The 19,120-nt window shown below is 40.6% G+C and overlaps 1 protein-coding gene across 1 annotated transcript; it reads left to right on the top strand.

Annotated features, from left to right (window-relative positions):
* The first annotated feature begins 568 nt into the window (after positions 1–568).
* BEST3 (bestrophin 3) lies at positions 569–18,072 on the top strand. The gene is made up of 9 exons (XM_066550252.1): positions 569–720; positions 2,390–2,484; positions 3,025–3,258; positions 8,467–8,621; positions 9,321–9,398; positions 9,816–9,968; positions 13,211–13,291; positions 14,578–14,729; positions 17,094–18,072. Exons 1-9 carry the CDS (start codon positions 569–571, stop codon positions 17,998–18,000), a joined length of 2,007 nt encoding a protein of 668 aa, XP_066406349.1. The 3' UTR covers positions 18,001–18,072.
* The last annotated feature ends 1,048 nt before the right edge of the window (positions 18,073–19,120 follow it).

Genomic DNA, 19,120 nt, shown 5'->3' on the forward strand with positions numbered 1-19,120 from the left:
ACTGTTAATGAAGGAGGCAGTCCCCAAATCTCATTTGTTTTTCAATGATTATAATTACCACAGCCAACTAAAAATACTGGTCGGGGATGTACACGCATTTGTGGAATTTAGCTTCACTGCTGTAACCAAGAAGTTGAAAATTTTGAAAAAAATGTCAAGCAACTTTGTTTCCTATTCTTTGCTCACACTAGAGTGGAGCAAACTGAGTGTAAGCAGAGACTGCAGAGGTGTAACATGTCCCAGCCACTGCCTCCCAGAAAGGTGGCCACATTCAGTGGTAACTGCTGGGTTGGGTGGTCATTGACATAAAGCCCAAATACAGCCTTGCACCAGTCAATCTGCAGGTCTCAACAGGGCTTGTAACTGCAAGATTTTTATTTTTCCCTCTCTATAGATATATGAATACAAACACCATGTATTTATGTACACATATTTTATATATTTAAACTTACATGTATATCCATGTATCTATCTATACAAGGGTACATTCAGGTTAGGATACGCTGTCTAAAATGTTGTTGGTGTCCTGCTTCTCTTCTACCGTTTCTAGGCCCAGCCTACCACGACGATGACAGTCACTTATTCCAGCAAAGTAGCAAATGCCACTTTCTTTGGATTTCACAGATTACTCCTAAGGTGGAAAGGCAGCATCTACAAATTGCTGTACAGAGAATTTCTTGTTTTTGCTACTCTTTACACAGCGATAAGTGTATTATACAGGTACACTCTTTCCAATTCACATCTCATTAAATGTTATACTGAAGTTTCAGACTTCCTAGAGTTAGGCTGATGAATGATGGGGGGAGGTTACCTCTTTACTTATTATCTTTTCCTTGGACATTTTCCAATGTGCTTACCTTTCCATATTTACTTTAAGGTTCCAGAGGAAATATGTAGAGTGTCGATACTGTTTATCATCTTCAGCTGATTGTGCTTTTAGCCTAGTATTGAGCAACCATCCTACTAAGTTAGACTAAATAAAAATTAAGATCAAGCTTAGGTTATACAGCTTTTGTCATTCTGACACTGAGCTGTCAGTTGTGAGAGTGCCTCCCTGCTTTAGATCAAAGTGCCTCCCTGCAGAACTCTGTCTTTGGTTGCTCAGTGGGAATTTAACAACACCGAGGCAATCATTTTGGAGTGAAGTTATATAGCCAAGAAAAGCAAAGTTTTGCTTCAAGCTAGGAAGGCATGCAAACTTGATTTTTAACCTTCCAAAGAACCAAGTAAAACTGCATGGAAGCCAGACATGGTTATTATCTGTGTGATACCCAGCACCTGGCAGGAACATATTACAAGAAGAATTGCTTTTTTCACCAAGGTATGAATTAAACACTGTATGACAGATGCAATGCATCAATTAGTACAGTGAAACTTTTAATTGATGAAATACATTACATAGAAGTATTAAAATTATGGTTCAGTTCTTAAAGTGATCTCTAATTAGAGCTCTGCTTTATATTGGAAACAAGGAGAACGTGAGCTTCAGTTTTTCTCTGATTAATCACTAGTTTTTGTTCAGTAATCTATGCCTGTAAACAAAGAAAGAAAATTATAGCATTTATATGTAAAGGAACATCAAAGTCTTACAGTTTTTTAAATTAATCTTGCTTTATTGAAATGCCAGGCAATTGAGGACCATGGTAAATACACCACAGAAAGCTTTCTATATGTGCTCCAGTTTATTGCACAATTGTAAGCAAAACGCACCAAATATTTGTTATATGTTCCATTTACAAGAAGTTAAAGAATAACTGTAATATACTCACCTATACAAATAAAAAAAAAAATTATACTGAAGCTTGTTGTATTTCATCAGACACCTTTTCCTGTGGGCAGAAGCTACTACCATGGCCCATTTGGTATAATTTGGTGAATATTTTCCTGATTGCAAAATACAGTTGTATTTTAATCTTGTGGAAAAGAAAAATTTCATAGTAAGAATTAAAAAGCTGTTGCAACAATGTAACATTTTCAAATCAGAGGAATTTGATTGGTAATCTTTTGCAATTCAAGCAGACCTGAGCATTTCCATTAAATACCACTCTGGAAAAGGAGACTCAGCTCTACTTGCAGACTTAGAGCTTGCTGTCATCTTTGGTCTGTATGGGACAGCAAAATTTTCCAGATTTTCCATATTGATCCAATTAGTAGTACCATTCAGATTAGTCCTGAGAAAACTACAAAAACCAGGGGAAAATACTGTTGCTTCCTCCAGCTTCTTTAATACTTGCCAAAAGTGTTCGGATCTTTCCCTTTAAGAATTTGCTTGAAGGCATTAGCCAAGATTGCTCCCCAGTGTACATATCTGATTATTTATACATGCTTGCACTTAGTAGCTAGTGCCAGAATATTATGGAAGGACAGATACATTTTATTTTTGCTGCAGATTTTTTCTTACAGGTAGCCAAAAACGGTTCTTTGAAAAATTATCAATTTACTGTGACAAATATGCTGAACAAATCCCAGTAACTTTTGTGCTTGGTAAGTACCAGTTAAATGTGAAATTATTCTTCAACTATGTCTCTGTTCAGGCATTTTGTGAATGTTGGTGCATGGAAGCATTTCAGAGCTGAGGGGCATATGGGAGGTTAGAGGTTCACAATAGTCATCTGCTTCCAACACCAACAGGCCTTCTCAAGTTCGAGTTGCTTTCATCACATCAACGTTTAAGCTCATGTTTTTAATATACTAACAAAAAAGGTTTCCATATATCTAGATCATGCCCACTTACACTGATACCTTGTACGTGATCTCCCAATGAAATAAATTTACCCTGAGTGTCACTACACAAGAGGAAATTTGGAAATTCATGGGTATGAGATACTCAGCTGGAATGTACTGTTACATTGCAATGTCCATTAAATAATTAGTATTTATTGCATCCTGGGTTTTGACATGGCTTACTGCATTTATTCTGGGAAATATAGCAGCTTAGTGATATGAACAACACTCTGCAAACTAAAACTAAAGTAACTGAAATCCTGATAGGCACTGGACTTTTTTTTCCCTTCTAACCCTCAGGTTTCTATGTAACTTTGGTGGTGAATCGCTGGTGGAACCAGTTTGTGAACTTGCCTTGGCCAGATCGTCTGATGCTGCTCATCTCCAGCTGTGTGCAGGGCAGAGATGAGTACGGGCGCTTGCTGAGGAGGACTCTTATGCGTTATGTGAATTTAACATCTCTGCTGATCTTTCGCTCTGTCAGCACAGCTGTGTACAAAAGGTTCCCCACCATGGACCATGTGGTTGGAGCAGGTACTGCACTTTGCCTCCCCAAAATTCCTTTCCTTTCTCTTAGAGGTGGGGGCTCAGGGAGGGAAGGAGCTAGCCTCATTTTTTCTTTCCTGTGGCCCCACGTGTGCCTCGTACTAACCCACCTCAAAGCAATCACCTTTTTGTTAGTGACTTAGATGATATAACCTTAAGAGTGCATCTTTAATGTTCTTAAAGTCTTTAGCAACACTATAGAAATCAAACTAGCTTGACAGTCTTATGTGAATCTGCTTTCAGACCCCATGGAGGGGCCTGCCTCAAACACTCAGGCATATGGAGCAGGTACAACATTCTCTAAAGTACAAAAAACCTAAAGTTGCAATATAGTATGATGTAGTAGGAATGGTCACTTGTAATATGGCATTGCCCCAATGTCTGGGATATAACTTGGTCTGGATTATCAGAGGCTGATCTCTGTAGGCACTTCACAAGTACAGCTTTATCCCAATTTTATTTAAGTAGACTGCATTTTTAATAGATTGCACATTTTAAGTGTTGTGATTTACGTAAAAAACTCCTCAGCCCCAAGGGTTTTTTCTTTGTATTGAGAAACTTACTTTAAACTTAGTTTTTTCAATGATAACTAAACTAAGTATTAAACATGTCTTTGCTTTCTGTTTCTTTCAATAACACAGTGAGTGTAATGATGGTGAAGAGAGCTCAGTTGTGTAACACTTAAATTGTCTCTAAAGAACTGACTGCTCAGTATTTAAAGGCAAGGTGTGGCACTGTGCCTTCTGACTGGCATGGTCAGTGTCAGAGGTAGAACAGCAGTGCAAAGACGTGGGGATCTGTTCCAAATAAAAGTCATGTTTTCTACAGAATGTCTTGAATTTCTTAAAATTATTCCTTTGGCAGAGATTAGTAAGCAAAGTTTTAGCAAGTTAAAATATGCAGTGTAATATACATATACACATTTCAAATATGTGAGAGAAGCTTTAGATATTAAAAAAAAATGCCAGGCAGAATGCACCAATCTTACTTTAAAAAAACCCCAAACCATTTATGTAGGATTCATTGAATTTTAAAGCTCTCTTCCTTGTGCTGTGCAAAAAAACTGTTTACCTGAGCCAGTGAGAGGTCAAGGAAGCTTCTGTCGCTGTCCCCAGCAATCTGCTTCTATTATGCACTGGAAAATTACAACATTTCCAGGCAGCTAATCCAGCTCTGCCTCCCTATTGCTAATGACAATCTGTTCCAAAGAGACAGAATGTCACAGCATTGTACCAAAATTGTAGACTGGAAAGCAAGTTTTGAGCATTGTTTTTTTTAACAGTGAAAAATCTTCTACTATAAACTGTATATAAGTATAGACAGTGTAGCCAGCTGTGGATACCAGCACTTTTTTTTTTTTTTGGTAGGTTTTAATTCATATTGTGCTGCAGAGTTTTTATTGATGCAGTACTGAGCTTTTCAGGGTATATTTTGCTCCTGTTAATATCCAGTGACTTAAACAATACTCTGCAATCATCCCCTCCCTAGCTCCCTGTGGCGTGGCATATCAGACTGCATGGGAAGGAGGCATTTAATATGAATGTGAGCAGCACAAATCTGATACTTACAGCACAGTCATCATTGAAACAACTTATGATGATTTTGCATTTTGCTGTCAAACTGTGAACTGCTGTGACATAACTATTGCTACACACTTCTCTTTTCAGCAAATGAACTGCTAAAATTCATAGATTTTAAATTTGAGAACAGTGCCACAATGATCTAGTCTGACTCATCCATAACACAAAGCACAAAAGCTTGCTAGCAGCATCCTTTATCATGCTGCAATTTCTGACTGAGCTGTAATACCTTCTAGGAATGTAATCAGCCCAGATTTAAAATTCAGATGGGTGTACTGGAGACTACACTGCATCCTAGGTGACCAGACATTCACAACAGTAAACTTGCTGTTGAAGAGTGACATCTTATTCTCAGCCTGAACTTGCACAGTGCTATCTTATATTCACTGGATTTTGTAATAGGTTTGGGTTCTTCTTTTTTTAATTAGAAGAAAACATATTTTTTCTCCCAATAGTTACCTGTTAGCAGACTGCATAAAGGCTTGAATGAAACTGAGGAGCTTCACCAACTGTAGGCTCTTCCTGTAGGATACAGTCTTGAGTGCTGGGCCTTCCTTCTGACTCTTTTTCATGTTTTAACACTCTTTGTGGAGCTGTAGACAGTAGGTCCATGTGGATTCACTCCTTTATGATGCTGACTGCTGGTGCACACATGCTGTAAGTGTCAAATGCCCAGCAGCTGTGCTGAGCACCGCAATCATGTTGGCTGCAAGGTGCAAGGGGGAAGCTGGATGTTCAAGAACACAGCTGTTAAAAAACAGAGTAATGAGTGAGCAGCTGAGCAGAGAGCACCCCAAAAGAGCTGATGGGAAACACTGAAGAGAAACATGAGGTATGAGCTCAGCAACATGAGTATCTATGGGTGGCTGAAGACTGCAGTCCCAAATCCTCTACTGGAAGGAAGTACCTTAATTAATCCATTTCCACATAACACAGAAGCAGAAAATGAAACTTTTATCTACTTGATCATGATCCTTCTTCTCTAACCACTAGTATTAAAAATATTTAATATGAATTACCTGAACCAGTCTTGTCTCAAACCATTGAGTTTTGACAGGAGAACTGAATACTCTTTGAATCACTCATGGGAGAGCATGAGTGATTTTGTCCCAGTCAGGCTTGTGTTCTCATCAATAATTTTCCTGTAATATCTCTTTGGCTGACAATGTGATACTGTTCACATTAGTATCCTTTGATTGTTTATTGATTGCTCTCCATGTCACTCTTCTGATACTTTCACAAGGATTCAGTGCCCTGTCATTCCTTAGATCATCCTTTTCATGATCCTGGCACAATGTTTGACAAATATTTCCCATTTTCTGGAGCTACTTTAGTCTTCCAATGCTTGTCAAAACCAGTATTCTTGTTTATAGAGTTTCTTGGTTAATTCTTTGAATGCTTCTAAATAAAAATTGCATGACCATATTTAGAAACCATGCAATTTTAATAACTGAAATTTTATATCCTCCCTTATATTTAATGTAATATAAAGTGTTTCCTTACCACTGCAAAAACAGTGAGATATTCTGAACTGCATGTTGTCTGTATTGCCAGCAGTAAGAGCAATCCAGAATTAGTATTTTCTGCAATAAGTATACTAGACATTATTAATATTAATCAAAAAGAATATTTAATCAATATTAGCACAAAACTTCAATGCCAATTTGAACTTTATAATTTCAAAAATCAGATTTTGTTGAGCTTTCTGAACAGAAGGTGCCCAATTTCAGTGGAAAGCTGAACTGATCCTTGCTGTTCTTTGTGACCCCTTCAGGCTGAGCCTTTCCAGAGCCTCCAAGTGACTTGCATCCAGTGTTTACTCCAGACTCAATTTTTTGTTTTTCTGTCTGTCTGTTTCAGCCTGACAGACACATGTTTTCCTGTCCTGTAATAAGCAGGCTGGCTGGACAAAAACTAAAGGCAGCCTGAAAGACTGACTTTTAGGAGTCAGGAGCCATGACTAGCAGGTTAATTTGTCTGGTTGCCTGATTATTTCTGTGAAGTTAATTATGAGAAATGCAAAATGCCCAGGGAACTTTTAAAAGCTTTATCTTATTCTGTTCTGAAATTCTATGATACTGCATGAGTACTGTCTCTTGCTGCTGAATATTTCCTCTTCCACAGTGTCTTCTGTCCTGTTCTTGCCTTTCTTCTCAGTAGTTGCAGTATTTCATACCTCCTGTGTAGGTTTGTTCCAACTGTACAATAGTGACATTTTCCTCAAAGACAGAATATTTAAGATCACTGTTTAGCAAATCTCCTTTAACTTAACTCACATTTCTATGCATCACAACTGAGTTTATATATATTTATTTGTTTGCTGTGTCATGTGTCATTAGCAATGTTAGCCATAATGAACATATTCTTAGTTACTCGTTGGAGCCTACTGTCAATTCTCTTACTGAATTTTCAGCATTCAAACTTGTAATTGGTTGGCTGAGCCCCCTATTTTGGGGCTGTCATGTTACTAACTTTGTCTTATTTTAGAGCTAATGTCAATACAACAAAAGAAGCTTTATACCCACATGATAGATGTCACATACCTGAGCAAAAACTAAGATCCTTCAAACATGACTATTGCTCCAATCCCAGAAAATACAGGATTTGGAGAAAGGAAAATGTGAATTTTCTGAAGTTGTTTTTGTCAAAGCCTGGGTGGAAGGAGGACAGCAGAGCAGAGCTTTCTTCCCCTGAGGGGTAGAGGTGTTGCTCCAAAAGGCAGCTGCTCCTTTGCCAGTCCCAGGCAGGGATTGGCTCTGGTGCAGGATTTGTCACACACAGCCCTGGCTCCCTGGTTATGTGACCTTGGACTTGCTTGCAGCAGGAGGAAGCAGGGCTTCACAAGGCAGGAGAACTCTTCAGGAAACCTAAAACCTTCCCAGCTCCCCAGCAAGGCAAATTGCCAGGCAGAGAGCATCTTCAGCTTGCAGCCCCACAGCATGTCACCTGGCCCAGTGTCCCCTTAGCAGCGGGATTTCTGTGCATGATTCCCTCTCCATCACTTTGCATGCCTTCATAACCCCAAAGAAAACATCAAACAATCTGTCAGGGAAGAATTTCACTGGCAGAAGGCACACACTCTGTTGGCCTTTGTTTCATGCATGCACTTGTATCCTCTGTTGCTTGCTCGCTGCTTTGCAGATATAACAAAAAATTATCAAAATCAGAAGGTCATGTAACTGCCCTTACAATATGTCCCAATGCTTCTGAAAGCTATCATTGGTGAAAAATGTTTCTTGACTGATATGTCCAGTTCCTTATTTTCCTGAAAGCAGAATATGAAACTAGAGAGTAATTTGTACAATTCTTAGTATATTCTATGTATCTACCATCTGTCAGCAGTTAGATATAAGACCACAGTAATAATAAATTATTGCCTATATTGGTAAAGAGGAATTTATGGGAAATTAATGCAAAAAGAAGTTCTTTCAAGCAAGATCTGTCCTGAATTTTTTTTTTTAAGAGGAGGTTACTAGTTAGAATTATAAGTTGTGTTTAACAGAGTTCTTTGCAAATAATACATAAACAGATAAAAACATATTCCAAATGTATAGAATCAGTAGTACTGAAAGCATAGAATAAATGAAGGTTGTTTGGGGTTTTTTTGGGTAAATAGGTTTTATGACAAAATATGAAAGAAAACTTTTTGATGATCTTAAGTCTCCCCACCTGAAATACTGGGTCCCATTTGTCTGGTTTGGAAATTTGGCATCAAAGGCACGAAAGGAGGGAAGAATTCGAGACAGTGTGGATCTGCAGACACTGATGAATGTAAGTAAAAAAAGGAAATCTACAAAAAACTAATCTATTGTTTTTGAAATTGCTATGTTGCTTTTCACTTACATAATTGGTTTTATTTAGTATGCACAGATCTCCTGTGTCATCTAAATGACCTTACTCAGGATTTATCAGCTTTTCTTTGTGTACCAATGCACACTTAAACATACAGCAACATTCACTGGGATTTTTTTTAATATAACTAAGAAGGTATTGCAAAAAGCAAAACATTGATGAGTAAAAAATTATTGTAACAGCACTCTAAATTCATACTTGTCCCGTTGCTTAAAATATGAAAAATGAGAATAATTTGGCATTTTGAAGATTTTATTATCAGCTTCAGAGAAGATAATCTCCCTGAATATTTCATTATGTGGTAAAATATCATTTTTATGATGTAATATATTCTCTTTCATGTATCACTACACTGTGAATAAAATAGAAGCAGAAGATGAATTGTGAAGAAAAATGAAGTATACTAAGCACTCCAACTCCATAAAGTCAATATTCAAATGGGGTGCTGGGTACAGTTATGGTATCAATTTATATATACTTTACTTTATTTTCTCCCTATCCTTTTATATGTGCAAAAATAAACTGCAACAGAATATTTACAATTCAGAATTGTATCCCATGCAATTTTATTTTGTTGTGGTTTCTTGTTGGTTGGGTTTTCTTCTTTTTCCCTTTTAGGAGATGAATAAGTACCGATCTTGGTGTAGCCTTTTGTTTGGTTATGACTGGGTTGGAATTCCACTGGTCTATACCCAGGTACTGAGCTTTTATCCTATAGAAAGTTCAAAACACAATTTCCATAAAAGGGGGGTTGGTACCAAACGTTCATGATATAAAACATTCATAGTCCCAACCTGAGTCTCTGAGATACTGAGTACTGGTTCACTTGCACAGGATCATGGAGGCCTAGCTAACTATTTAAGGCATATTTAATGCAGACATGTTTTGAAGATCTTGTGTAATTTGGAAGAGGGGAGGGAAGCACTGAAATGTTCTTCTGTTTCCTGAGTGTTCTTCCTGGCCATAATTATTCCTGTGGCCTCTGTATTTGCAATACCTCCTACAGATTTATAAATTATATGGCAAAAGGCAGACAAAGGCCTTTGGGTATGGGTTGCTCTATGCATAAGATTGTATTTGTTCATGATTTCAATGAAGTTCTGTTCTTTGCAGGTTGTTACTCTCGCAGTCTATACCTTTTTCTTTGCCTGCCTGATAGGGCGTCAATTTTTGGATACCGACCAAGGGTACCAGGGACATGACTTAGATATTTACATTCCAATCTTCACACTGCTTCAGTTCTTCTTCTATGCAGGATGGCTCAAGGTAAGCTGGCTTTCTGGACAGGTGAGGAGGGAACCCTCCCTGGGGGGCAGGTCCCCTGGGACACATGTGTAAAATCTCCAATGAATACTGAAGTTACACCAGAGGTGAATTCAGCCTGAAGTGTTCTGTGGTCATACAGAAATAGCATGCAATGCATTTTTAATTCCACCTGACAGACTGTACGGTAAGAAATGGTGGTGAATGTGAAAGAGCCCATTTTAGTAGCACCAATGCCACCACAACTCCAAGTATTACTCCCACAAGGTCTCTGGACTTGAACTATAAAGTGACAGAAAAGAGATTTAAAAAACCCTTTCTCCCACTCCATTCTGCAATGGGGAGCTATGGCTGCAGACCTGGCATCAGCTGAAAGGGACTGAATGATACTTTCTTCTTATGATCAAAGCTGGAACTGTCTGCTGTTAACCTCATCAGATGCAGGCAATTAAAGGTCCCCAGTTCCAGAAGGCTATGAAAGAGTGACAGACAATATTGGCTAAAACTCCACTGCATAAAAATGTTCATTAAGAAGAAGAGTTGTAGAGGAATTGGATGCTGCCCATCAGCCTGTTGATGACTGCTAGCTAACATATCACAATCAATCTGATAGTTGAGTAATTAAGCCACATACTTCAAGGTGGTTCTCTCCTCTGAAACAGACTTGCTGGAAAAAAAATTTCATTGGGGTCCATGTACATTAGATTTCCTTTTGTGTTTATCAATCATGGATGGAAACATAGAGCTAACTTTTCTGTTAGAATATAGATTGAACACAGTTGGCCGTATACAAGCCCTCCCACAGCCAACTCTGAAGGGCAGAGTAGAGAAAGCAGCACACCAAGCTGGCAGATTGTGAGGAAAAGTAAAGTGTGTGCAGGACAAGCTACTCTAGTGTTGTGTCCTAGGAAATGAGGGGGAAAGGGATTTTGCTGCATAGGGACTAGCCTGGATGGGAGCGGGAGAGAGAGAGGAAGGGAGGCTGGTACAGTGAAGGCAGCAACTTCTGGAGAAAAGTGAGGCTTTATCTGTAGTCAGTGTCTTCCCATTATACTAGAGGGTTAAAATCTGTAAGCTGTTCCTCTTGACTGCCCTGCTGGTGCCCCTGAAATGGGTTTTCCTTCTTCAGCAACCAAGGATGTTTATAGCATCTCCTCCTATAGTTAGGCTCAGAGCTTCCAGCCATCTCCTGGCTGTGGCAGGTATGAGATGCCATTGTAACTGAAAAATATTCTGCATAAGGAAATGAGAGAAAGGAGAAGTTTTTGAAAGTTAATTTAATATCAGCAGAGTTTCCTCAGACTGGGGGTTCATCCAAACCTTCAGTGCCCCGAGTCAGGATATTTTTTTCTTGAAGGTTACAGCCAGTTTCCTGCTGAGAGTGTTGGACTTTGGCTGCCAGGCACCAAAAAGGGCCCTGAGGTATTGACTTCCAGTAACTTGGCAATTCCTCAGAAATAATGGATAAACTGAGCTCATTCCTTGGCCTCAAGCCTGGTCTGTAATACCTATAATAAAGGGCCAAAGTTTCCCATTACAAGAGACACTTCTAAATCCCCATTTTCTTTACAGGACAGATGAACTACCCAAATACAGAGTTTAGTTGTCTATCACTACATTCTTTTCTGGAGAATAAAGTCATGTCTCACATGCCAGGACCAGGTCAGCCAAAAGAAACCACCACCACAATTTGCTCTGTCCTAGTCCTCACTTTTTTAAGCTCACGTGATAGGTTTTATGGTGGACTTTTGGGTGGTGGTCCACTGGCTTACATGAAGCTGATCCATGTCTTCCCTGGAGAGCCACAACACAGACTGTGTTCTGGTTCCTCCCTTTTGCAGCACTTTCATAACTGTACCCAGAATTTAATGCCGTGTGAATGAGTGTGAGCAGAGGTGACCCCTGTCTCCTTTCATTGCTCCCACCTTACAGGTGTTTTTGTAGTGTTAATCTACTCAGCAGTTCTTTTGTTGTGTGCCCATGCTGGCCAGGGAGGTGGTGGCCTCAGAGAGCCAGCAAGTGCTTATCCACAGGTACAGCCTAGAGGCACACAGGAGAAATATGTAGGGACCAGCTGCCTTACAGCTATAAGTTATTTAGACATAGCTGTCCATGGTGAGGTTAATGAACAGGACTGTTTATTAAACAGTTGCTTTACCCGTATCCACATTAAACCAAGGACCCTACTGCTGCTCCTGTGCATGGCCCTGGTGATCACAAGGAAGGCTTGGAAGGGTTATCAAGAATGTGATCAGCTTCAAAACCAGGGCTTAAAAAGATAAACAGAAGGAGAAAAGAATGGAGGGGAGAGGATATTTAATGTCAGTGTACCAAGAAACTAGGAAATAGAGAAGCACTCTGAATTTCCTAAATTTTTTTTTATTTAACCTTTTTTTTCCCCTCCATCAGCAGTATGTGCTTACTCTCCACACAATGTACTTTAGTAATCATGGGAGTGGGGGACAGTCTCTGTGGGCTTTTTCACTGGATATGGGGAGCCAGAGACAGTACCTTTCCAGACTAGCTCCCAGACTAAGGTACCTCACCATAAATGTGTCTGAGCTCACTGTTTGATTGCATCCTCCATGGGATGAGCTTCTGCCCTGCAGTTTAACCACTTCAGGTACACAAACCCAAGCCAGCAGGCTGAATTAAAGATAGGTTCTGTCTCTGGGATTTGGCTAGCATGATGCAGAGTTAACTTGAGTCAAGTTTTTTGTATGCTGCTTTTCCTCAAAAGCCCTGGAAGGTTGCCATTGGGGTTAATGCTGATAAATAAGTAGGGGCTGAGGGCTGAGGTGGAGAGATGAGTCCTACTCCCTCCAGCAGACTCCAGCTGCAAGGCTTGGGAATACTGACCCCACGGACTGGTGGACTATTGCAGACAACAGTGCAATAACAGAGCCTCTAGCTGCTAAACCATTCATTTAAATGAGCCAAAGCCAACAGTAAGGAAAGGTAATGACTATTGGATGTGACAATTACCTTGGCCCAGACATGTCTTAGCTCCCAGCAGGCCAGCACTGACAATTGTGATTGACAGCACCAGCGAGGCACAGAGATGTGAATCCATAGCAAAAGCAAGCTGCTCCTTGGCTAGGCTGGCAGAACAATCACACAGGAGCTAAAGCTATGATTGTAAGTGACAGGCAGGGAGAGAGAGAAAAATCCAATCCTACTTTCTCTACAGCAGTAGTCCTTACATGGCATGCCAGCCTCTCGTCACTGTCTCGTTTTCTTTCCAGGTCGCTGAACAACTCATTAATCCGTTTGGAGAAGATGATGATGATTTTGAAACTAACTGGTGCATCGATAGAAATTTACAGGTTGCTGTTGTTATTTCTACTTCTAGCTTTACTCTGCCATAGGTTATCATTACATCTAATGCTATGTCCTTAATTGAGGAATAAATCAGGGCAACAAGTGCTAGCAAAACATATTCTTTCCCTGAAGGATCACCTGTGGCTGTGATCCACAGAGTTTGTTTGCATAACCTAATTCATCTTGATTTTGGTATTTGGCCTTTACAATGCCTGACTAAACATGCAAACAGCTGACCTTAAATTATAAAACCACTCTATGCCTGGAAAAACATGTAATGTAGGTCAATCCTGCAAAATTCAAAATTCATTCCCACATAGATAAGAACACATTTTGCTAATCTGAAGGTCTCGTGATTAAAATATTGTATATGAACCTTCCTTTAAAGGGAAAGGCAGCAAAAATAGTAAAAACACTAAGCAGAGCCCTGAACTAATAAGCAGGCCCAGTAGCATGACTCATGTTGGGAGACTGCTGTCAGTATCTGTGGTCAGCACAGGAGCAAGTGTCCCCAGTCACAGGGGCTGTGAGATGACAAGGGTATAGTTTTACTCCTGATTCCCAAAAAGCCTTGGCTGTTTTGCTGTCAAGGAGTTCAGAGACATGAGGAGGTCCCACAGCACCTTGCTGCTCCCCCTGCATAGAGCCAAGCTCAGGGCTGGCTGAGCTGCTGTCGGACTCCAGGAAACCACATCCCAGGAGTTAGGGGGAGCAAGGGCCAAATAAACCACCAAATTAAGCAAAGTAACCAGAGTAAGCCATGCAGGTATGTGCAAGAATGGGAAAGGACTCCACATGGACAAAAATGCTCTCTGGCTTAGCACCATGTCAGGTGCTCATGCTACGGTGCCTTAGAGCCTGTTGTGTAAAATTTATTAGAAAAGTGTTCACATACTTGATTTGGAATGTCTTAAAATGGCAATGAAGCCTATCAGAAAGATTCTTGACCTCTGGACACTTCAAGGAGCACATGTGTAATACTTTACACAGATTTTCCATAGCACATGAAGGATCACATCTAACTCATTAAACGTGTGGGAAGGACTTCAATCTGGCACAAATATCTCTGCAGTACAGAAGATTCAAGATTCAAAATTTATTCTCTCAGGAGTATAGGCAGATATAGGGGGTTTATTTTGTAATACTGAGTCTCTTCTAATGCCCAGGCCATCATACACAGCTTATGTTAAAGGGTTTCTGAAAGAAATGTTGACCCAGGGAGTATAAAGTAGACTATTTCATATACTCCACTATGTTGAAAGTGACATGATTTGTGCAAAAAAAATTTAAGGTTTCACTTCTGGCTGTGGATGAGATGCACATGAACTTGCCAAGGATGGAGAAAGATATTTACTGGAATGATACCTCTGCCCGCCCACCCTACACAAAAGCAGCTGCTGATTACTGTATTCCCTCCTTTCTTGGATCAACTATTGAAATGGGGTGAGTGGCACTAAGGGTCCTTAATGCCATCAGGAAGGTCACCGCCCCCACAGTCTGCACTGGCTGGCAGACAGTCAGTGCAGGGATGTGGGCTCTGATGATCCTTCCAGCGGAGAAGGTGGAAATGGGAAAAGAAATTAGGAGGGAGTGGACAGGCTGGTGTTGGTGGGAGGATGTCTCCAGTGGTCCACGTGTTCATCCAAGCTGTGCATGCATATCTTAAATTGTATAATCAATAAATAGAGCGTATTTGCAGGGAGGGTTTGTTGATAGTCTCTGAACACATATGTTGATAGTCTCTGAGCACAGGATGATACCTGAAGACAATGACTGACTTACCTTAATGATACTTGCTTTGCTGCAGCTTCTTCATGCATCCCCAATTAGCAAAACAGCTATTCCTTTGTTCACTTAGTTAGCAGATGACAGCTGAAATCAGTCCAAACTTTTGTGAAGATCAACAACAAATCATCTTAAATGTTTTATGACTTTTCATTGACTAATAATCCTGGCATGGAAGTTGAAATGGCAGATTTTGTGAAGGTATGAAGAGGATTTATTTGCAGAGATCAGCAAAGAGCAATGGTTACAAAGACTAGAGGGTATGGGATTGCCCCCTGTTGTCAGGATCTATATGAGGAATCAGTGACAGGCCAGTTAGCTTAGAAGCTGTTAGTTTAAATACTTGTGACATGCTGTAATACAGACAGATCAATAAGTGTAAATACCATCCTGACTGACAAAATACCAGGCAAGCAGATGCTGTCATCTGAAAACCTTTTTAAAAACTTTACAGAAGACTTTTTTTAATTTTAAAAATTATCTCAAGATATTTATAATTTTCCCATAATTTCCCACCTTTATAAAAATAAAATGTCTTTAATTTTTTGTTTAATTTGGCTTTAAAATTGTGGTTTTCTCATTTTTTTTCTTCTTATTTTTTCATTTTTGCATGCATTCTACTACAAAGGACAATGGTTTTATCACACACAGCCTTTTCAGAGGTTATTTCCTTCTGGAAAAAATATAAAATGGCAAAAAGAAAATAAGGAAATAAAAAACTAAAGAAGAAAAATTCATAGAATATAATTTATTTTAAGGTAATTTCTAGGGGGAACAGGTGGCAAAGAAGAAACGTCATTAAGTCTGAAAACAATTTTTTAATAAAAAAGTACTTCACACAAAAACTTAAGGAAGGACAAAATGAGAAATAGCTCCCTGATAGCTCCTGTGAAATGCAAACAGCTCTGATGTGTTGACTTTTTATTAATTATCTTCTCATGTGAACCATTTCTTTGTTCATATTTCTAAAAATTATGGATAACTCTTATGCAAACTTCAAAAACAAGCTCTAAAAATTCTTCCAAGTCCAAAGCAAATATATAAAACTTGAGCCCAAACCCAAAGTCTTCTCCAGCCACCACAAGCTAACATCTGGAACAAGTTGCCTAAAGAGGTGGTAGGTGTCCCATTCCTGTAAACATTCAAGGCCAGGCTGGATGGGGCCATGACCAACCTGATCTAGTTGAAGGTGCCCCTCCACAGGGAGGCTGGATTAGCTGCCTTTAAAGGTCTCTTCCAACATAAACTATTCTATGATTTTCACAAATGCTGGATGAAGTTTCTCTGTCCCTCCAGGTTAGAGCTGCCTGCCTGTGCTCCATGCCTCAGGTTTGGCCCAAGCTCCTTTGCCATTCTTGCTCTTAGGCCAGGTAACTGGGCCAGTTTGGCTTGCCCAGACTGCACTGCCAGTGACGTGCACTGAATTCACTGGCATGTGCAGCAATAGTTGTTCTCATGAAGCACCAAGGCTGTGCAGGAGAAGAGTACCAGGTACAAGTGAGACCTTCAGAAACACTGTCATGACCCAGAAGCAAGTGAGATTTGGCCATCTGAGTAATTTCAACTTTTTTTTAAACTGTTGTCCTCTGCTTCCAGCAGTAGCTTTTTCACTGTTGCTATTTTTCTTGAAGGATTCTCCTGAAAAACTAACTACAGCACTGAGTAGGGTTCCTTTCTCCCCTTTCCCTCACCCTGAGCACAAGCCTAACCATGATAGGAAGGTTAGGCCTAAGAAGGCTGCAACTCACATATGAAATGGTGCCAGATGCCTGGCTGGATGCCCTCCCAGCCTGGTCTGTAGGGGAAGAGACATCTGGATGTGGAGAGTTCTTTGTGTGATCTGGCTGATTCAAAGGCACAGACACTCTTTCCTGGCACCCTCATCTTTTTCTTCCTTCTCTTTAGGGACACACTAGGGCCTTGGTTCCTATGTCTTGGGTCCTATGTCTGAGACAGAGGGATAAATGTGTATTGATGCTTCCTATATTTAAGTGACATGTACTACCTGGCTTTACTTGGCAGGCTGGCTGATACCGAGTTTCTCTATGGGGAAGAGTGGCCTTGGGAAGAGGAGAAACACCAGAGACAGCATTCGGTTTTGAGAAGAGTCAAGAGGTTTCTCAGTGTCCATGAGGGTCCTTCATACCCCACTCACCAGCGCTACAGCCGGCAGACGAGTGAGAATTCAGTGTTTTTCCCAGCAGATGAAAAAGGGCACATCAGACGGCTGCAGGAGATGCACACAAGAGGGAGGCACTCCACCTTAAGCTTCAAGAAGAAACATGAAGGAGTTAGCAGAAGTAACAGACTTCATGGTAGCCGAGAGCTAGGACCCATAACAGAAACCTCAAGGAACGAGGCACAGTTTGGTGACAGTGATACCTCATCTGACACAGCCAGGCCAGTTCCTGAGGTCATTGTTTCTGAAGCCCAGGAGATTGAACCTGATGTGCTGGACAAATCAGACCTCCCAACAGAGCGCTCTGCAAGCATGCCAGAAGAGAAGCTCCAAAGGATCATAGCTGAGGCAAATGTGGCTCTTCTGAACCAACACTTTTTCCCCCCAGAAATGACTCCATACCTCTCAAGTTCAGAGGTGCATCAGTCACTTCCTAGTGTGATAGGAGAGCCCAAACATGAGCCCCAGGTTAGTAACATAGCTGGTCTCATAACAGACCATGAGAGAAACCTTCAGCGATGGAGTTTACCAAGCTTCCATAGTCCTAGTACAGCATCAAATGCTGATGATGAACCACCTTCAACAGATTCTGGAACAACTTCACCCCAAAGGACATTGAGAGATGGAAAAAATGGTACTTCTGCTTGTGCTCCACAAACATTTGACATGCAGGACTTATGGGAAAACCTGGACAGTAAAGAAACAGCCATAGTAGAATTTTCTAATGAGGAGAGTGAAAGAAAACTTTGACCATTCTTCCTCTGGGTTTGACTGAACTTCTTGTCTTCTCTTGAACGGGGTTCTCACACAAATTTGCTGAAAGTGCAGAAGGGCAGACTCAGTACTCAGACAAGTCATGAACAAGATGCAACAGAGGATTTGGGCACCTAAATAGGAGGCCTCGTGGTGACATATTTTAAGCCACTTCGTCACTGGCTTGAAATCTGTGACCCTGTGGGAAATACATTTACAGAGAGTACTGGGAGCCTCAGGATGTATATGGCAGTGAGCTGTGTAGATGTAACTAGAGGAAACACTAGGGTTTTCAGAAGAGTGGGTATGGTTCTGTCTACTTTGGATATACACTGAACTCTGCTGCCTTTGTCTGCTCCGTCAGCTTAAAGTCCGTGACATCTCTGTAAGATCCACCAACAGTTTTTGTTTCTACTCAGGTGGCTCAAAGGCAAGATGTGGGCTCAGTTCCTTTCTCAGCCTGGACAGATTCAGCCCATCATCTCTCACTGCCTGGAGGAACACTTGAAAAATCAGGCCCCACATTTGTGTAGGACAGTATTCTGCCCTACACCTGATGAAGCTATGCCACTAAAGAGTAGAAAAAATAAAAGGATTAAATGTTTGATTTCATTTTAAGTAATGGAAGGTGCAAAATAGCTGATGAGCTGGGCATGGTATGTCTGAGCTCTGGAGCACATATGTGGCATACCCAGTGACAGTTTATTGTAAAATGAGGCTCCCAGGCAGCTTCCCTAGGGATGACAGGGCAGCAGCACTCTCTCAAGAGGTGATGGAGCTGAAGGTGCAACTAAGCCTAAGACTCCAGTCTTGTGGAGCTCTTCAGCTGGAAGTGCACTGGCTGTAGTCATCCCAGGCAGACAATAAAGTGACCCATGACTCCTACCAAAACTGGTCTCCACTTCCAAAACCTCTGCCTCATTCCCATGCTAACCAGATGTACCACACACATTCTTAATTAACCCAAACCTGAGTCAGCATTAGGTGGCTCCTGCAGCTCCAGAGATGACCAAGCCACCTCCCCAAACCTGCTGATAGTGACCTGGCCTTTCAGCTATTACTCCTGCAAAAGAAGTCTTAAAGTAGGCCAGGAAAGCAGCCACAGCCCCTTGGGTTT

The sequence above is a fragment of the Molothrus aeneus genome, chromosome 5, assembly GCF_037042795.1.
Source record: "Molothrus aeneus isolate 106 chromosome 5, BPBGC_Maene_1.0, whole genome shotgun sequence".
Lineage (NCBI taxonomy): Eukaryota > Metazoa > Chordata > Aves > Passeriformes > Icteridae > Molothrus > Molothrus aeneus.